This window comes from Dipteris shenzhenensis, chromosome 7 (assembly GCF_047967505.1).
Source record: "Dipteris shenzhenensis isolate YYH24624 ecotype China chromosome 7, Dip_SZ_1.0, whole genome shotgun sequence".
Classification (NCBI taxonomy): Eukaryota; Viridiplantae; Streptophyta; class Polypodiopsida; order Gleicheniales; family Dipteridaceae; genus Dipteris; species Dipteris shenzhenensis.
Genome location: NC_141602.1, coordinates 32,174,231 through 32,192,980, shown reverse-complemented (window position 1 = coordinate 32,192,980; position 18,750 = coordinate 32,174,231). Strand labels below are relative to the sequence as shown.

At 47.3% G+C, this 18,750-nt stretch overlaps 1 protein-coding gene across 2 annotated transcripts in view; it reads left to right on the top strand.

Moving 5' to 3' along the window:
• LOC147900231 (RNI-like superfamily protein) overlaps positions 1-18,750 on the top strand; it is a 132,282-nt gene that overhangs the window by 35,997 nt on the left and 77,535 nt on the right. For both annotated transcript variants that reach the window (XM_087377282.1, XM_087377284.1), the window contains exon 4: positions 17,433-17,545. In XM_087377282.1, the coding sequence (XP_087233408.1) occupies positions 17,433-17,545 (113 nt within the window). The remainder of the gene's footprint in view (positions 1-17,432; positions 17,546-18,750) is intronic.

Genomic DNA, 18,750 nt, shown 5'->3' with positions numbered 1-18,750 from the left:
CGAAACTCAACGGGCACATAAGCATATGCAAGGCATCCAAAAACACGAAAATTATCCACAGAAGGCTTTCTCCCTTTCCAAACTTCATAGGGAGTCTTGGTCTTCAAAGCTTTTGTGGGACCCCGATTCAAAACATAATTGGCACACATGAGACCTTCAAGCCAAAATTTGTGAGACAATTTTTTGCTTTCTAGCATGCATCTATCCATCTCCATAAGAGTACGATTTTTCCTCTCAGCTTTGCCATTTTGCTGAGGGGTTAGCCTCACTGTAAGCTGATGTGCAATGCCCTTGTCTTTCAAAAATGCATCAAAATCTGTAGACAAATACTCCCCTCCTCTATCTGTGCGTAATGTCTGTATCTTGAGTCTTGATTCATTCTCAACCATGGCTACAAAGTGTTTGAAAACCATAAACACTTCTGATTTGCGTTTCAGCCCATAAACCCAAGTGTAGTTGGAGTAGTCATCTATAAAAGTGACAAAGTAGCTGGATCTCATCCCCATTTACATAGTCCGGCAAATTATGGGAAATCAGAATGTTGTGTACCATAAAACTCGAGAGAGAGTAGTTGGTACCATCCAGCTTATCCTCTTGTGAGAGACCACTGAACTGGAAATCATTCCGATTTTGCTGGGCCATGTCTGAGAAAGAAAATACAGCAAATGCAAATCTGAATTCCCTTGCTGGGAATGGAGTGCACAATTCTCAAAAGAAAAGTACAGCCAAACACTGGCTGAAAATGCAACTCAAATTTCTATAATGTCTCTGTCAAAAATCTGCCAGAGCATCCAATCTCTCCCAAAACCTGCCAAAAGTGCTTCAAAACACTTACAGAAAGGCAGTGTGAACTAAAATCTACAAAATTGCTCTCCCAACACAAAAGCCCTAATTTGTGGCTTCAAATTACAACCAGAAAGGGGCAAATGGTCTAAAAGCCCCAAAAATGCAAGAAATTGCAGTGCAAAACTAAAAGCCCCAAATTTCGAGTTGAAATTGAGGAAATTTCACCCAAATAGTGAATCTCCTGCAAAAGCTCCAATTTCTTGGCCAATCTTTGCAATTTGCTTGCAATGTGTGCCAAAAATTTTACAAAAGCCCCAAAATTGTAATGTGTCTGCAAATGATTCAGAAGTCCCAATTTCTCTGCAAACAGAGATGCAAACAGAGATACTTGCAACAAAACCAATGTCCTTTGCAATGCCCACTTAACTCAAAAACACCCACGTGTGATGTATGGCAGACAAGAGAGCTCGTACTCTTTGTTGAAGTTGGCGCAGATTTGTACGGAGGCTGGTACAGTACGGTCGACCTGTACGGAGAGTACAGTCAGCTGTACGAAATCCGTATGCCTTGACGGTTGTATGGCGAATGTACGGACAAAAACTGCGTAGGAACTGTAGTACGGCACAGGTGTGTACGAGATGGGTAGTACAACGCAGGTACGTACAGAACAGGTAGTACAGCGAGTAAACGATGGCACGACTGTGATCTCCAAAAATTCGTACCCCCCCTGAAATTCAAGAAATCCCTTTAACTCCTCCATGCCACAACATGGCTAGACGCAGTCGCGACGAAGTTGTACGGACAGTCAGCGCATGATTGTACGGACGACGAGCAGAAAGAGCAGGGAGCAGGGTGGCTGGGCAGGGAGCTTGCGGGAGCTGGAGCTTGCGGGCAAGGAAGCTAAGAGCAGGGTCTTGCTGCTCTGATACCAAATGTGAGTACTAAGGGAGAGAGAGCAGAGTGTATGAGCAAGAGAGCAAGAGAGTAGGAGAGTGAGAGTTGAAAGCAATAGTTGCAATAGAAGAGTGTGATACAACTGAAGAGTGGGATAGGTTTTGTCTAAGTGACAAAACCTTATCCTTTACTAACCATAGTTAGTGAACTAACTGTGGTTAGGGGGAAAAACCTCTAAAATGAGGGAAAAGTGCCCCTAACCTACTTATTACATTACATTGGTCACTGCTAAATTATAACAATAATTCTAACATTTTGTGCAAATGATTCTTCTTATTCAGTTTGTGGCATTGGTGAGATTGTACTTACAGCCACAGATGGCACAAATTTCAGAATTCATGATGTGCTTTTTGTATTTGGAATCAAGAAGAATTTGCTTTCAGTGTCCTCTCTCAATAAAAGAGGATTTCAGGTTGTCTTTGAAGATGACAAGTGTGCAATCCGAGATGGGGAAGATGATTATGCCTTGAGATTATCGGGCACGTTGTTTCGTGGTCTTTTTCAGCTTGATGTTTTTGAGAAACAATTAGATGATGCACTTGCAGTGTCTACTCCCACTACTGCTATGCAGATTGCGGAGTTATAGCATGCTAGATATGGGCATATTAGTTATGGCAGTTTGATGACCCTTCAAAAACATTCTATGGTTGATGCTTTGCTTCCTTTGGAGTCACCTCCTCCTCATGCCTGTGAAGGGTGCATACTTGGGAAGAGATTCACGGGTTTCCCTTCAAGAAGGATGGTGCAGTACGAGTTGTTCGGAAATTAGAGCTCATTCATAGTGATGTCTGTGGTCCCATGAGGACTCCTGCATTGGCTTGTTATCTCTATTATTTCACATTTATTGATGACTACTCAAATTACACTTGGGTCTATGGTTTAAAGAAAAAATTAGATGTGTTTAAGCATTTTCGACACTTTGTAGCAAAGGTTGAGAATGAAACAGGCCTCACGGTTCAGATTCTACCCACAGATAGAGGGGGGGAGTATATGTCTCATGAATTTGAGGCTTATTTGAAAGAGAAAGGCATCACACATCAGCTTATAGCGAGGCTTACCCCTTAGCAAAATGACAAAGTTGAGTGGAAGAATATAACTCTTATGGAGATGGATAGATGCATGCTCACAAATGAAAAATTGCCTTACCGGTTTTGCCTTGAGGGTCTCATGTGTGCCAACTACATTTTGAATCGGGCTGCCACTAAGGCTTTGAAAATAAAGACTTCTTATGAAGTTTGGCATGGGAGAAAGCCTTCAGTGGAACATTTTCGTGTCTTTGGATGTGTTGCATATGCCCATGTGCCTATTGAGTTTCGACATAAGCTGTTAGACAAGAACCATTAAATGCATATTTGTTAGGTATAGTGCAGAGAGCAAAGGTTACCGTCTCTACAATCTTGCTTCACGCAAGATTTTTGTTAGCAGAGATGTAATCTTTTGAGAAAATTCAGCACATACACAAGCTGAATTTAATGTGCCCGCTCCCTCTACATCAGATGATGTTATTGAGGGATTAAAACCCATTGCCTTGGGTTCCAATCCTGACATCCGTGCTGAAAATTAGAATTTACAGCAAGCTTCTCATGTTCCACAAGCCCCGATTCAGCCACCGGCTGATTTAGTCCCTCCACAGGTAGTGGAAGATGCTGTCAGGCAAGAGATTACAGAAATACACGCAGGCAAATCAGTTCCCAATTGCCTGCTCCAAACTCTCAGGGAGAGTAAGCTTGATGCTCCTTTGCCTAGCAGAACTCCAGCAAGGCGCTCTTTTTGTTAAATCAGATTATGTAGGTACTCTTGTTGATGAGGAAGAGCCTGATACTTTTGAAGAAGCTAAGGACAATGTGCATTGGATGAATGCCATGCAAGATGAGTTGCAGTCCATTGATAAAAATCAGACCTGGAATCTTGTCGATTTGACACCAGGAAAGAATGCCATAGGTACCAAATGGGTTTTCAAAGTAAAAAGAAAGTCATATGGGTCCATTGAGAGGTACAAGGCATGGTTGGTTGCAAAAGGCTATGCTCAGAAGAAGGGCATTGATTATGAGGAGACATTTGCTCGTACTTGCAGGATGACCACTATCAGATCAGTTATTGCTATGGCTACACATTTTGATTGGAATGTTCATCAGTTGGACATAAAAACAGCTTTTCTTAATGGAGATTTTTTGGAAGAGGTTTATGTCAAACAACCTCTTGGCTTTGAAATTTCGGGTAATGCACATAAAGTTTGCAAGCTGAATAAAGCTTTGTATGGGCTGAAACAAGTCCAATGTGCATGGTACTCCCAAATTGATGCCTTTTTGACCAGTTAGTCATCATTCTTTATGTAGATGACATGCTACTCATAGGGTCACATGAAGAAAAAATTGCAGATTTCAAAGCTGAATTTAAAGCTACATTTGACATGCCAGATTTGGGTATGTTACATTTTTATTTGGGAATCCAGTTTATACAAGAGAGACGTGGCATTATTATGTCTCAATCCAAGTATGCGCAAAAGCTCTTGGATCGGTTCAACATGCAAGATTGCAAGCCTATAGCCACTCCCATGGAGCTAGGGCTGAAGCTTACTACATATGATGCAGGTGAATTGGTAGATGCCACACTCTACAGCCAGGTTGTTGGATGCCTCATTTACTTGTGCAATACACAGCCCGATATTCAGTTTGCAGTATCTCAGGTGAGCATGTATATGCACAGCCCAAAGACAGCAGGCAAGCTGTAAAACGCATCTTCCGTTACTTGCAAGGCACAAAGTCTTATGGCTTGATGTTCCCCAGGGGGGGTGACTTGCAGATGCATGCTTACAGAGACTCAGATTGGGTTGGAGATTATGACACTAGGCAGTCCACAAGTGGTAATTGTTTCTTTTTCGAAAATGGGCTAAGTAAGAAACAATCTACTGTGGCTATTTCCTTCTGTGAAGTTGAGTACATGGCAGCTTTCACAGCAACGGCTGAGTGTGTGTGGCTATACCGCTTATTCGCTGATCTTCACCTATCATTGAAGGGTCCTTCTCCAATCCTCACTGATAGTCAGAGTGCTATAGTGGTTGCAAAGAATCCTGTGTTTCATGCTCGCACGAAGCACATTGAGGTTCATTATCACTATGTCAGAGAGAAGTTGCATGCAGGGGAGATCAGTATGATCTATGTCTCCACACATGACAATGTTGCAGACATATTCACCGAAGCACTTCCACGTGAGAAGTTTGAGGCATTTCGCAATGCCCTGAACTTTTCTCCTTTTGGTGATTGATCTTTTCCTTGTACATCATCACATTGGCACTGTAGGGGGGTGTTGGAATTATTGCCATAATTCATGGCAGTGACCAATGTGTAGTCAATAAGTGAGTTAGGGGTACTTTTTTCTCATTAGAGGTTTTTTTCCCTAACCACAGTTAGGAGTTCTAACTACGGTTAGTGGATAGGTTTAGGTTCTGTCACTTGGACAAAACCTTCACCTCTTGTATGTTTTTCAATCTCTTCTATTCAGTACGCTTGTTGTTTGCTCTTAATCACGCAATCACACACAAGCAATTGCAAGAACAAGCAATTTACCCCTCCACTCAACCTCTCTCTCGCTAGCCTCTCCCCGCTCAGCCTCTCCTCTCCTCTCCTCTCCCGTTAGCCTCTCTCTCTCTCTCTCTCTCTCTCTTTCCCCGTCCGTACCTTGTCTGTACCTCTGTATCCCGTCCGTACCTTCGTACCCCGTCCATACTCCTTACTGTGCCCGTACCTCCATACCTCGTCCGTATCTTCTTCATTCGTACCCCCCGTCCGTACAGCATGTTAGCAAGCAGCAAGTACCGTACAGTCTCGTCGTTCGTACCTCCAACCTTGTCCGTACAGCTCGTTGGAGGATACTCACACCAGTAGATTGAGAGGAGCTCAAAGATAGAGATGCTCACGCCCTGGCATTGATCATAGGGACTACGGCAGACTCTGTGTTTCCTCACATCCAGATGACGGACACGTCAGTAGAGGTGTGGGCCATTTTGAAGGATATGTACGAGACAAATAACACATCCCCGATCTTGCTTCTTTAGCATCAGCTCTTTAACTTGGATATGGATGAAGGAGATTCGGTGCATGACTACTTGACTAAGGTCAAGGTGGTGAGGGATCAACTAGCATCGGTTGATTAAAAGGTGGACCCGTGCCGGTTGGCCTTGATGGTGCTGAGGAGGCTACCTCGGAGTTTCAAAAGCTTCGTTACGATTGTAATAGGAGGATAGAGGACCAAACCTTTGACTTTTGAGGAGTTGGTTCTATTATTGCTCAGGAAGAAGCTAAGGAGAAGCTTTACAACAACGACAATGATGACAAGGCGTTGCTGGCAAAGGAAAGGGCAAGCCTAACGGTGGCAAGCCCAAGAAGGATGACTCTAGAGATGACATGGACACTTCCAAGAAGAGGTTGGCTTTCCTCCAGCTGCAAATATATGAGCACCTGAGTAAACTTATTGGCGTAATGATTCATCGGCTTGGTGTCCCCTTGGCCCAGCTCATAGAACGACTCTGAAGTCTGTCGAGATACTGAGGTAAGCGCGTTCTGATATCTTTCACGAATTTCATCCACCCATAAAGAGGTGTCTCCTCGTTTGCATCATAGTGGTCTTTTTGCCACTTGAGCCACCAATTGAATGCCTCAGCTATGAGGTGCATCTATGTGAGAATGCACCTCTCATTGTCGTTCGTCGGCAGATCAAAAAAATAGCTTTCGAATTGATTGAGCCACAAAGTCAACTTCAAAGGTTCGGTCTTACCATCATAGGGAATAAAGTTGAGCTTCCCAAGAAAAGAAGTTTGGACGGGCTGCTAGACTCTCTCCCTTCCTTCTTCTCCATGTGGTCGGAGTAGAGAAATGAGAAGTTGCCAGTCTTGTTCTTCTTTCTCCTCCCAAGCGGTGCGCTCTCTATCCTCCCTGGCTTCTTGGGCCTTGAGCAGTCGGAGCTCCTTGGCTTCGGAGCCTCACGGTCTCTAACAGCCTCCTCGTGATTGCGTTCTTCTGTTGCCTCCTGAGCTGCTCTCTCACGCTCTGTGGAAGCGTGCTCACGATCATCCCGCGTCTACTGGAGCTGAACAATTTGGGTAAAGAGACTCTTGACTATTGTTGCTGCATCTGCATCCATCATAACAGAAACGGGCATCGGGGTCTCTGTAGCCAGGTTCTATAATGTTGAGGCTTGGGAAGCGGATCTTGCCTCTCCACCTATGTGGGACTTGCCACTATGGGGCTGTACTTGAACTGCTCCTCTGTATCTCAGGAAAGAAAATCTGAAGCTCTAATATGGAGAAAGCCTCACTCTTATCTTCTGCTCACTACTACTCTTACTAATAGAATAATGTGGTGCCAGGACAGGGTTTATTTAGTGCCAGACTCAAAATATAGATAGTTGGTTTTGCAAGAAATGCACTCTCACTCCCATGGCTGGACATGCAGGTGTCACTAAAACATATAAAAGAATCAACCAGAGCTTTACGTGGGAAGCATGTGGTGGATGTGGTTAAATACGTGGCTTAATTTTGCTGGCCTTGCCAACAAAATAAAGTGGACAGCAAATTACCGGCAAGTTTCTTGCATCCATTACCCATTCTAGAGGGCAAATGGACGCACATAGCAATTCATTTTATCACAGGATCGCCTTCTACAGAGAGGGGATGGGACAACATTTATGTTATGGTGGATAGAATGACAAAACATGCCCATTTCATACCCACTAAGACCGAGTTCATTGAACATGCCTTTAAGCATCATGGTTTTCCTTAGGAAATTGTGAGTGATAGAGATGCAAAAATTTATGGGTCACTCTTGGCAGGAGTTATTTACAGCAGTGGGTACTTTACACACACCTAGCACTGGATACCATCTTGAGACTGATGGACAGTCGGAAAGGGTGAACAAATGGGTGGAGGAATATTTGGGGCACTTTTGTCATGATACTCAGAAGTCTTGGGATAAATGGTTGGCATTTGCTAAATGTTGACACAATAGTACCAAGCATCTCTCCATTGGCATGAGCTCGCTTGAGGCAATGTACGGATGCAAGGTCGGGATGCCTTCTTCAATTGTTGACATGGATGTGAAACATCAGCAAGCATGGAATGACTTTGAGAGGATGGATGCTCTTCTGCAGTGGGCTAAAAAGGATATGTAGGACCCAAGCAAATAGAAGAATTATGCAGACGAACCCAAGAGATATTTGTCTTTCAAAGAGGGGGATTATGTGCATTTGCGTCTCCATAAGAACCGTTATGCCTCGCTGAAAGGTAATACCAACAGAAAGCTTGCTCATATGTATTATAGACCTTACAGGATCATCCGCAAGGTTGGAGAGGTAGCATATCAGTTGGAGCTACCCAATACCTCCAAGATCCATGATGTTTTCCATGTGTCCTTGCTGAAACCACAGGTGGGACAGTGTGTCCATGTTTTTCTTGAGTTACCACCTATGGATGAGGAGGGCCACATCCTCTATGTTCCGGAGCGCATCATGGGTTTCAGAGACGATGTACTCCGAAACAAGGTCTACATAGAGTATCTTATAAAGTGACGGGGACAGAGAGTATCTTATCAAGAGGCGGGGAGGAGAATTCATGGCAGCCAAAAAGCATTGTCCACGACCACCCCTATCTCCTACTAGGCTGATTAGTAGTAGCTGTTTGCTGCACTTTTTGGACAGCCATGCTGCGAAATTTTGAGGGCAAAATTAAATGGGAAGGGATAGGTGTAATGAAGGGGGACAAAGGGCCAGGTTAGAGGACCTTTAGAGGCCTCTTAGGTGGGAAATGTGGAGGTACTATGTAAGTCCCCATCGACCCCTTATTGTACACTTTTTGATGTGACATCTTATCTTATCTCTCTCCTTCCTCCTACGTGCTGCCTTCACACACACACACACACTTTGTCTCTTTCTCTCTCTCTCTCTCTCTCTTTCTCTCTCTTCCCTCTGCCAATTCTATCCCCTTCTCCAGTCTACCCTGCCTCCTTCATTTCAGTGCCTAAGTAGGGATATGGCAAAGTGCCCATGCAAGGTGATATAGGACTGCAAGAAAAGGTGGATTCACAATTCAACTCACCACATGCGGGAGAATGAAGGGGAGAGGTGTGAGAAGTGCAACAGAAATGAATGGAAGTGAGAGAGAAAGAGCCAACCTCATAGACATAAAACAAGAAAGGAGAAAGAAAGAAAGAAAGAAATTTTATTAGAGTCTTCGGAAGATTGATGGGTCTATGAGACTGAAAGAAACCTGATACAAATCACAGTAAGGGTGGAGCTACTGAAACGAGCATCATCACCCGTGCTGAACCCTAAGTCTGATCATACATAATCAAATACATCCGGATGTAACAATGAAAAGAAAAGGATTGGAGCGGAGCGGCATCCTTCGTGTGTCATGTCGCCCTGGCTGCTGGTGCATAGCCGGTGATGGGACGCTGGCACTTGTCAAGGGGTGCCGTGCGTCTCGGTCTCCTGGACGAGGCTCGACACAAGACTAGAGACATTGTGACTCCCGTGGGACGTATTGCGGGTCTAAACAATGACGGGAGGTCTTCGAGAGTGATCTGTGTGTCCCCTCGATGTCTCGTGTGTTGTGCTGCGGTCCTCGGGTCGGGGTCTCTGTCATGATTGCGGCTAGAGACTGGACGATCAATGTCACTCGATCGGAAAAACTCTGTGATCCTACTCTGAGAGGTGTCTGATGATGTGGCAAGGTCCCGTCGCCTAAGTAAGTACTCTTTGTGTCGGACCCCCTCGTGAATGAAGGCCACGAGGCATCTCTGATCTGGGTAGGCGAGGAATCTGGAAAGGAGCCCGGAGCCGTCTCTGAAGAGGTAGTGGTAGCGACCTCGGATCTCGTAGTACAATGGGCACCTGAAAATAAAATGCTCCTCCGACTCAACCTCCTGACAATCGCACAATATGCATAAGCAATGCTCCCTAGGAATCCCCTCTGCTCTGCGGCTCTCTATGCGGAGGCGGTGTGATGATACCCGAAACTATCCGATGGAGATCCGTAGTGAGTGAGGCATATCAAGCTCAGTGTACCCCCGGTGGTGATGAATCCCTCCGAAATACGAAGATAGTAAAGCTGACCGATGCATCCAATACAGTTGCATAGATCTTGGACATCACATGTCCAATTATGATAGTCGTGTAGATACTCGGGTCCATGGGATCCCCTGCCTTGTGGATGGGGGTGATGGCGTTGAGTGCCCAGGTGCGGGGGAAGCCAAGGCAAACAACGTCATTGAATAGCTTTGCTAGGATTGGGGCTAACGTGTCTATCCCATATGCGATAAACTCAGTGCATAGCCCCTCGTGATCCTTAGCTCGGCCATTGTGTAGTTTCAATGTCGCGTCCTTAACTCCCCCTTTGGTGAACAACGTGCAAGCTGGTGTGGGACATCATAAAGATGGTGTGCATACGTGTGCCAGACGCTCGTGTCGGTGAGGGGTGATGGGGACCTACGCTCAAGGAACCTTTGCCAAAAATTCTAGAGTTGCTGCTGTACAAGATGTGTAGCAGCTCCTCATTTCGACGAAGAAATGCCTGCTTCTTCCGATGTACGAGACGTCGGTACTTGCATACCGTGTCTAGTGTGTTTGGGAGGTGACATCTGGTTTCAAGTCGGAGCTGTCGACGATAAGCCTTGCACTCCGCATCGTACCAATTGTTGCAGGGTACAGAACCAAGAGGTGGTGGTCTAGTGGACCGTGTGGTGTGGGGAAAGATTTGGAGGGCAGCCTCGTGGAGTGTGCGACTAATCAGGGGAGCACGGTTCTCTATGAGTGGTATGTGATCGATGTAGGTTAGGAGTTTGTTTAGGCGTCCAGAGTAGGCCGGTGAGAGGCTGTGATCAAAGTGTATGTCGTGGTAGGCATTGTGCTTCCTATGTGGTGTGTGTGGTGTGGCTAAGCGTGGGGTGGCGATAGTGAAGAATAGGTATGTATGATTAGCTCCTGGAGGGATCGGTGCTATGGTGAAGTCGGTGATACATGAAGTGAAGGTAGGGGATCCCATGATGTAATCTACTACACTAGTGCCCCCCCCGTGTGGGAAGCAAGTAAAACTGCCTGAGGAGGGCCATAGGTCGAGCCCGTTGTAGATGATGAGATCATGCATCCTGCCCAGGTCAAGGAGTGCATGTCCATATGGTGTAATAGGCCCGTGTCGGTCCGATGAGGTCCTGGTTATTCCTGCTTCATCTAGGTCCATGTCTGGTAGCATGATAGAGTCGTCTCGAAAGTCCAGGAGTGGTGCGTGGCGCGTGCTCGTCCTGGCGTTGAAATCCCCAACGAGGAGAACTTCCCCGCGGGCTGAAAGGTCTGGGATATCCTGCATATGGCGATGTCTCACCCTCCTCTCGTGCCACTGTGGCGAAGTGGGATGTGTCTGGCGGGAAGCAGCATATTGCTATGAAAAGGTCACGTGTGTCTGTGCGTCGGATCCGGATCCACATGAATCGGGAGTGTGCGTCCTTCCTCTCAATGGAGATGGCTCCAACGAGAGAAGACCTGTACAATACTGAAGGCATTGAAGACTATCACACCTTATGAGGCATGGCACGGTCGCAAACCTGAAATTTCTCATATGCAGGTTTTCTGTTCATTGGTTTATGCTCATGTGCCATCTTAGTTGAGGCACAACTTGAAGACAAAGCTGTAAAATGCATATTCATTGGTTATAGCGCAGAGAGCAAGGGATATAGGTTGTTTCAGCCCAGCACGGGCAAGGTCATTGTTAGTAGGGATGTTGTATTCGATGAAAATGTGCCTTGCGACCCCGCCTGATCCTCGGACTCCTCCTGTATCCCTTGTCTCATCCTTGAACGCTGAGTCCCATGTGTAGCCACTGACTATCGGTAGTGGACGCTCTGGGCTTTGGTGTGTCTCTGTGTAAAAGACTATGTTTCGTCCTGTATAAGACTCCGAGAAGTTCCCTGGGTCTGACCATAAGGTACCATTACAGTTCCAAATGGTGCAGTCTAGGGTCTCGAAAACCTGAGTCTCATAGGCCCCGTCCCCCTAGGAGGTGCGGGTGGGAGCCCGACGGGTGCCGGTCAACAACCTACCATCTCGGATCACGGCCCATTTCCCCTCCTTGCGGTCAACATCCCGCTGCTGCAGAAGAACTCGTCGCTCCTTAATCTGTAGTGGTGTCAAATTCTCGTCCATGGACAGAGTGGGATGCTCTCGTAGAGAGGCTTGATGTCGGAGTGTCGCTAGTCGAGCATGTGAATCTCTGAAGTGAATGACTAGGGGCTGCTCTCGGTTGGGATCTCTCCCAACACGCCATGCTCCCTCTATGCCATGGTCGGGGACTCCCATGGTGGTGGTCACAAAGGTGATCGCCTCCTCCATGGGCGTCGTAGTGGTGTTGGTGCTGTCTCGCGTGATCCCTCGTATCCGGATGTTGAGGGCCTTCGAAGCCCTCTACTGCTGCTCCTGTATGGCGGCTGAAACGGTTGCCTTTGCGGGCTCCCATTTCGCCATGTCCACCCATCTAGTCGTCTCTGCTATAGCCAACTGTATCGTGGCTATGTGTGCCTCCATCTCTGTGACTGGGGTCCCTCCAGGCGCTGCTCTGAGGGTCCCGAGCTCCTCTCGAAGCTGTGTGATGTCGTGTCTGAGTCCCTGGATAAGGGTGCCCTGCTCGTGTATAATGCGGGCCTGCTGCTGGGGGTGTATTGGGCTTGCTCCTGGGTGTAATGTGTCAGCTCTGCCTGACAAGCCCGGATGCTGTGTATCTCAGCCAATAGGGAGTCCCAAGCATCTGGCGGGGGCCTAAGATGTCCTGGTCCAAGTGGGAATTGGATCTCGAGAGGGATTGGAATGAAGGTGGGCTGCTGAGGTTGTACTGAGGGTGGGGACAGCATGATCTGGGCGGGGGAGTGATATGTAGGAGTAGCGAGGCCAGACGAGGTGATGAAGGGTGGCTGAATGAGAGGTAGAGGTGATACGAGGGGAAAGTACTGTGGAGCCGTGGCTAGTGGGGCCAGTGGGGAGGCTACTGGAGAGGAGACCTGCGATGATGATGCAGGAGAGGGGGAGGAGAGAGGTGGCGTAGATGATGAGGCAGATGATGGTGGTGAAATAGTGGTGGTAACCATAGAGGTCGAGGATGTGGTGAGCAGCATGGGCTTTGGGTGGGCCCCTTTCTTCTGGGCCGCAGTGCTGTCCACTGTCAAACCGCTCTAGTTGCTGCGTTTGTTGAAGTCCTGCAGACTGAGTTGCTTTTGTGTTTTCGCCTTGTCACCGTTCCCCTTCCCCATCTCCACGCGTATGCAGATTTGGATCAAAGGGTCTCCCGCCTAGTCTCCTGTCGTCATCCCCTTGTTCCCTTCATTATGGGGGAAACAGCAGTGGGCAAAGAAGGGATTGTAGGAGGTCGAAGCTGCTCTTTTTAAATTTAAAAAAAAAAAAAGTCGGAGCTGAGAGTGGGGTTTTTTTTTGGGGGGTTAAAAAAAAAAAACGGGTTGGGGGGGTAGCGGGGGTAGCAGAGGGGTAGCGAGGGGGTAGCAGGGGTAGCGGAGGGGGTAGAGAAGGGTAGTCGGGGGGTAGCGGAGGGGGTAGCGGGGTGTAGCGAGGGGTAGTGGAGGGGGTAGCGGGGAGGTAGTAGAGGGGGTAGCGAGGGGTAGCGGGGGTAGCGGAGGGGGTTAGCGAGGGGGTAGCAGAAGTAGCGGGGGGGTAGCGGGGCTAGCGAAGGGGGTTAGCGAGGGGTAGCGGAGGGGGTAGCAGAGTTAGCGGGAGGGGGTAGCAGAGGTAGCGAGAGAGATGAGAAAGAAAAGAAAGAAAGAAAGTTTATTAAAGTCTTTGGAAGACCGATATGAGACTTTGAAAAAACTGATACAACAAGACGTGGTAGTGGAGCTACAAAACGAGCATCCATACCAACGCATAATGCAAAAAATGCAGAATGGTAGTACTTACAACATAGTCATGTCGATGGTTGACTATATATCAAGCTCAGCATCATCATCATCATCAGGATATCAGGATGGATGAGGCAGTGGAGGCAGGAAGTCGGCAATAGAGTGCTGTTGTAGCTCTGCATCTAACCAGGGCTACTGTGACCCCCGTCGGTCGGGCTCCGACTCTAAACAAGGAGGGGATGTCCCCAAGTGTGATTGGTGTGTCAACCCTCTGTTTAAGCTATCGGGTCACAGTCTTTCGGACACGGTCATGTCGAGGCCTCGTCTCGTGGGGGTCCATGTGATCTGGTTGAAAGAACTCTGTGATAGAGCTTTGAGATGGATCAGCCAAGGAAGAAGTTTTCTCTCGTCTCCGTGCTCGGAGTATCCTCTCGTGCTGTCTAAGTACCTCATGAATGAAACCTGCCAAACACCGCTAGGAGAGGAAACGGGCCAAAATCCCATAGCTATCTCTGAAGAGGCAGTAGAAACACCCTCGGGTCTCATAGTAAACAGGACACTTGAAGATGAAATGCTCCTCTGTCTCAATCTCCTGCATGTCACACAGTGTGCATATGCACCTCTCCGTGGGTAGTCGCTCTACTCTACCGCTCTCGATACAAAGTTTGTGTGAAGAGACCCGGAACTGCCCAAGAGAGATCGTCAGCGAGTGGGGTACCTGAATCTGCGTGTATCTTGGTGGGTCAATGAAACCCTCCGTTGTGATATGTAAGAAGTGATCTCTGTAGAAGCTAAGCTTCATTGGGAGTTCACTCGGTCCCAACCAGGTCCAAAATGTGTGTAGTTGTAATAGATCCTCATGGATAACCTGGTTGACCTCGTGTGATAGGAGGGGAGAAAACAAAGCATCCATGCTGTCCTGGAAGGGAGGTAGTCTATCCATGTGGAGCCCTTGTCGCTCAAGCCATCTCTATGTGCGTGCATACCAGCACCTCTAGTCCCCTCCTGTTGCAAGTGCCATAGAAGAGGATAGTGCTATCCACGGTAGCCTGCTATGTCCAGAGGTATAATCCCCGTATTCCCTGACTCGGTATAGGTATGGGATGACCATTAATGCAGCATCTAGCTGTAAAGGAGGTGACCCAAACTCATCCTGAATGATCTAGTGAGGAACGGATGGCTTACCGCGAATCATCCGTGATAACATGAGAACCTGTAGCCGCTCCACACGGGTCCACTTTGTATCCAACAAGTCTGGCCCCCAACATGGGCTGCCGTACATCCCCACTGGGCGAACCAAAGAGTTAAAAAGAAACCCCTTGGTACGTGGATCCTGAAAGTGCAAGCAGAAGCACTGCCTCTCTAGTCTAGCCAATGAAGCATACCCTCTGCTCAAGCCTGCCGGCATCGCGGGTCTCGTAGTGAAGATGGGTCCAGAAAGATAATCCCAAGATAAGTGTATGATGAAACCATCTCAACAGGTGACCCATCAAATGTGAATTGCTCCTGGCGCATGATGGCTTGAGATGTATTGAAGATCATGACCTTGGTTTTGCCCAGGTTGACCTTCAAATTATGAGACTCACAAAAGGACTGTAGTGCATCTAGGTGTCTCTGGAGCTCCTCTGCTGAGGAAGACAAGAGAGCCACGTCATCTGCGTAGAGCAATATCCGGATCAGTTTGCCTGCAAGAGAGCAACCTACCCCCCCCGTATCTGCATCACTGTCTCAAGCTCGTCAATGTAGAGGCCAGACAAGGTAGGTGATAAAGGACACCCTTGTTTGACCCCAATAGTGCTCATGATCTCGTTTATCTACTCGGATCCTATCCGGACTCTGCCTGAAACTCTCTCGTAAAGTTCCATGATGGCCCAAATGATCTCTTGGTCATAACCCAAGTCCTGAAGGTGCCGTATGAGGCGGGCTCTCAAAACCGTGTCAAATGCCTTGCGAAAATCCACAAAGCAACAATAAACCCTCTGCTTCCGTGCCCTTGCCTCCTCGATGATACATTTGAGCGTGAGAATGTAGTCCATGGTTCCATGATCACGCCGGAATCCGGCTTGTCCAGTTGCTTTAAGTCCTCGACACTCTTGCAAATCTGCTAGCCTCGGAATCAAGTACTGATGCATAAACCTTGGACATGACATGTGCAATCATAATGGTCTTGTGATCTCAGGGTAAAACCCCACAGCCTGCTGGGGAAAACCCTATTGAAAAGGACTGCCAAAGAGCTCACAAGTCTGATCACAAGGCTCCACACCGAGATGCGTAACACCAAGGAGGGGGGGGCTATAAATAGCCCCAGCCTCTCCCTGGTCAGTCAGCAAGAAGGAGAGCCGACTAGCTGCTCTCCCTGGCCTACTCATGTGCAGGGGTCGGACCCCCTCTGCCCTCTATAAATGGCTGGCTGACAGCCCTACTGCCCCTCCTAGAGGGCCGACTGGCCCGCTCTCAACACTTCCCTATAAGGGACTCAAAGGCAGCCTCTACTCCTGCCCAACCACCCCGACCAGGCTGCCATTGGCTGCAGCTCTACAAGAGGCTGCCACACTGCCATGCAGCCTGCCGTATGCCTCCAACCAGCAAGCCTAGGTGGCCAAATATCACCTCAGCCTGATAAAATGCACCACAGGGGGGGCAAGACATGCCTCCAGGCCTGGGTAGACACATGGTGACCAAGCTGCCCTAGACTACCCTCACGGGGGGCGGGCAAACCCACAACGCAGGCTCTCTCTCATCTACCCTAGCCTCTCCTTGGGTGGGCACACCCACAAACAAGGCCCTCTCTCTCTAGGTGACATTAGGAGATGTTGACCTCCAACAAGAGGAGGGTGAGAGAGGATTGTTAGCCCCAAATTGCCAGCCTGAGAAGGTAGTTGAAAAATATATGGGAGTGGATGCTCTATGGACATACCAATGGTATTGAACCGTCTAGTAGTGCAAGATTACCAACATCTCTCGTCCCTTGAGCTGCATATATGAAGATAATGCTAGCCATGGAGTTTGTCCTTGCCAGCATTTGTTAGACCATATTCCTTGACATGGTCCAAGTATAGAATGACACATTAGTCTACAAAGGTCTTGCTGAGAACTTTGCTAGGATGATGTCATGTGGAGTACTTCTCTTCCGGTGTATCATAGCAAGATCATCTCCTTTTGCTGCCTTTGACGCACTTCCTGGGACGGGGCTACCACCTGAGAGAGAGAGAGAGAGAGAGAGTGTGAATTGGGTGCCTAGAATAATTGGCCATCAATCATTGACATACTTTCAAGGCATTGACAGGCCACCCCTTTCCCACATAGCTCGGTGGCTACATGTTCTATGAAATACTTAGAGAGATACATCTTGCTGTAGATTGTCCCTTTATGCGTTTCACACATTGTTCCTTTGCCCATCTTGTGATGTGAAAAAACTTTCATTTCTTTTCTTTTTGTTTCTCTTCTTCTAGTCCATCTTTCCACTCACCCAAGCTCTTCTTAGCTCAATCAATCTTCCCAAGCTGCTCCTTTCTCGTGGATATATATTCCTTTCTTGAACAGTTAAGATTATTTAGTTTTTTTTTTTGCCCTTGAGCCAAGGAGCTTGGTCTAGTTGTAAAACTTTAAGTATTTTTGTTGATAAAAAGAAATAGGAATATAGCTTTACTTCTATATCTGAGCAACTCTTTTTAATGGAATGCATTACTAATAGTATATCTGTGATTTTGTTTAATATGTTGTGGTTCAAGTCGTCCTTTAGTCAAAACATGTAAATAAAGTTATGGTTTGTTTTTGAATTTAATAGGCCGTTGACTTTTTTTGCAGAATATCCAGAGTTTAAATTTGAATGCATGCCAAAGAATCACAGACGACGGAGTAAAGACGGTGGCTGAAAATTGCCCAAAATTGCACTCGTTTTCAATTTATTGGAATTTGAGGTAGGATTCTCAAATGTTAGTGTCTTTAGCTCTTGAGAGAGTCCACGATGAATTTTTTATATGAATCCAAAATGATAATGGTTATGTTTGAGCAAGGTCAATTTCAGAACTTTGGATGATTGAGCATGATAGGGGTTGAGATAAATTGGGAAAGGCATGATGCTCGAGGAATGGGGCATATCAATGGATGATATCATTTTACTTATATGTTGAGAATTGAGCTCATTGTCACACCCAGATGTATTTGACTATGTATGATCAGACTTAGGACTCAGCACGGGTGATGATGCTCGTTTAGTAGCTCCACCCTTATTGTGGTTTGTATCAGGTTTTCTTTCAGTCTCATAGACACATCGGTCTTCCGAAGACTCTAATAAATTTTCTCTCTCTCTCTCTCTCTCTCTCAACATCAGAGTACGTGGGATCCCACACACTGAGGCTACACCGATGGCAGATGCAAGTGCTTTCGTGGCCACTACTCTGGGTGTGACTGAGCACAAGATCGAGAGGGCATGGCGGGTGGGGAGAGACCCCAAGTGAGAGCAACCACTGGTCATACGGTTCCATGACACTCAGGCATGACTTTCAGCTTTAGGACGCAGGTCAGTCCTTCGACATCAGTCAACGATCTCCATGGATGAGGACCTCACCCCTCTACAGGTTGAGGAGAGATGCTCTTTATTGCAGCAACGGGATCAAGCCCGGAAGGAGGGGAAGTGGGCAGTGGTACGAGAGGGATGACTTCTTACAAGCCCTCGTAGGGCACCATCCCCCTCCCCTACATAGGGAAGTGGGGTCTATGATACTCATATATCCGAGACCCTATCCTGCACCATTTGGACTGTAATGGTACCTTATGGTCAGAACCAAGGAACTTCTTGGAATCCTATACAGGTTATGACATAGTCTTTTATACAGAGACACATCAGAGTCTAGAGCGCCCACTACCAGTAGTTAGCGGGTATACATGGGAGTCTACCTACAGAGATGAGACGAGGGATAAAGGGGGAGTTCAAGGGTCAGGTGGAGTCGCAATCCTTTACGGATCCACACTTTTGGGGACCATTTTAGTAGAGCATAGAGATGCATATTCCAGGTTTCTTTGGATCCGGATTCGGCATATGGACAGCCGGGATCTGTTTGTTGCAGTTTGCTACTTCTCCCGTGAGACCTCCTACTTTGCCAGAGATATTCGAGGTGAGGAT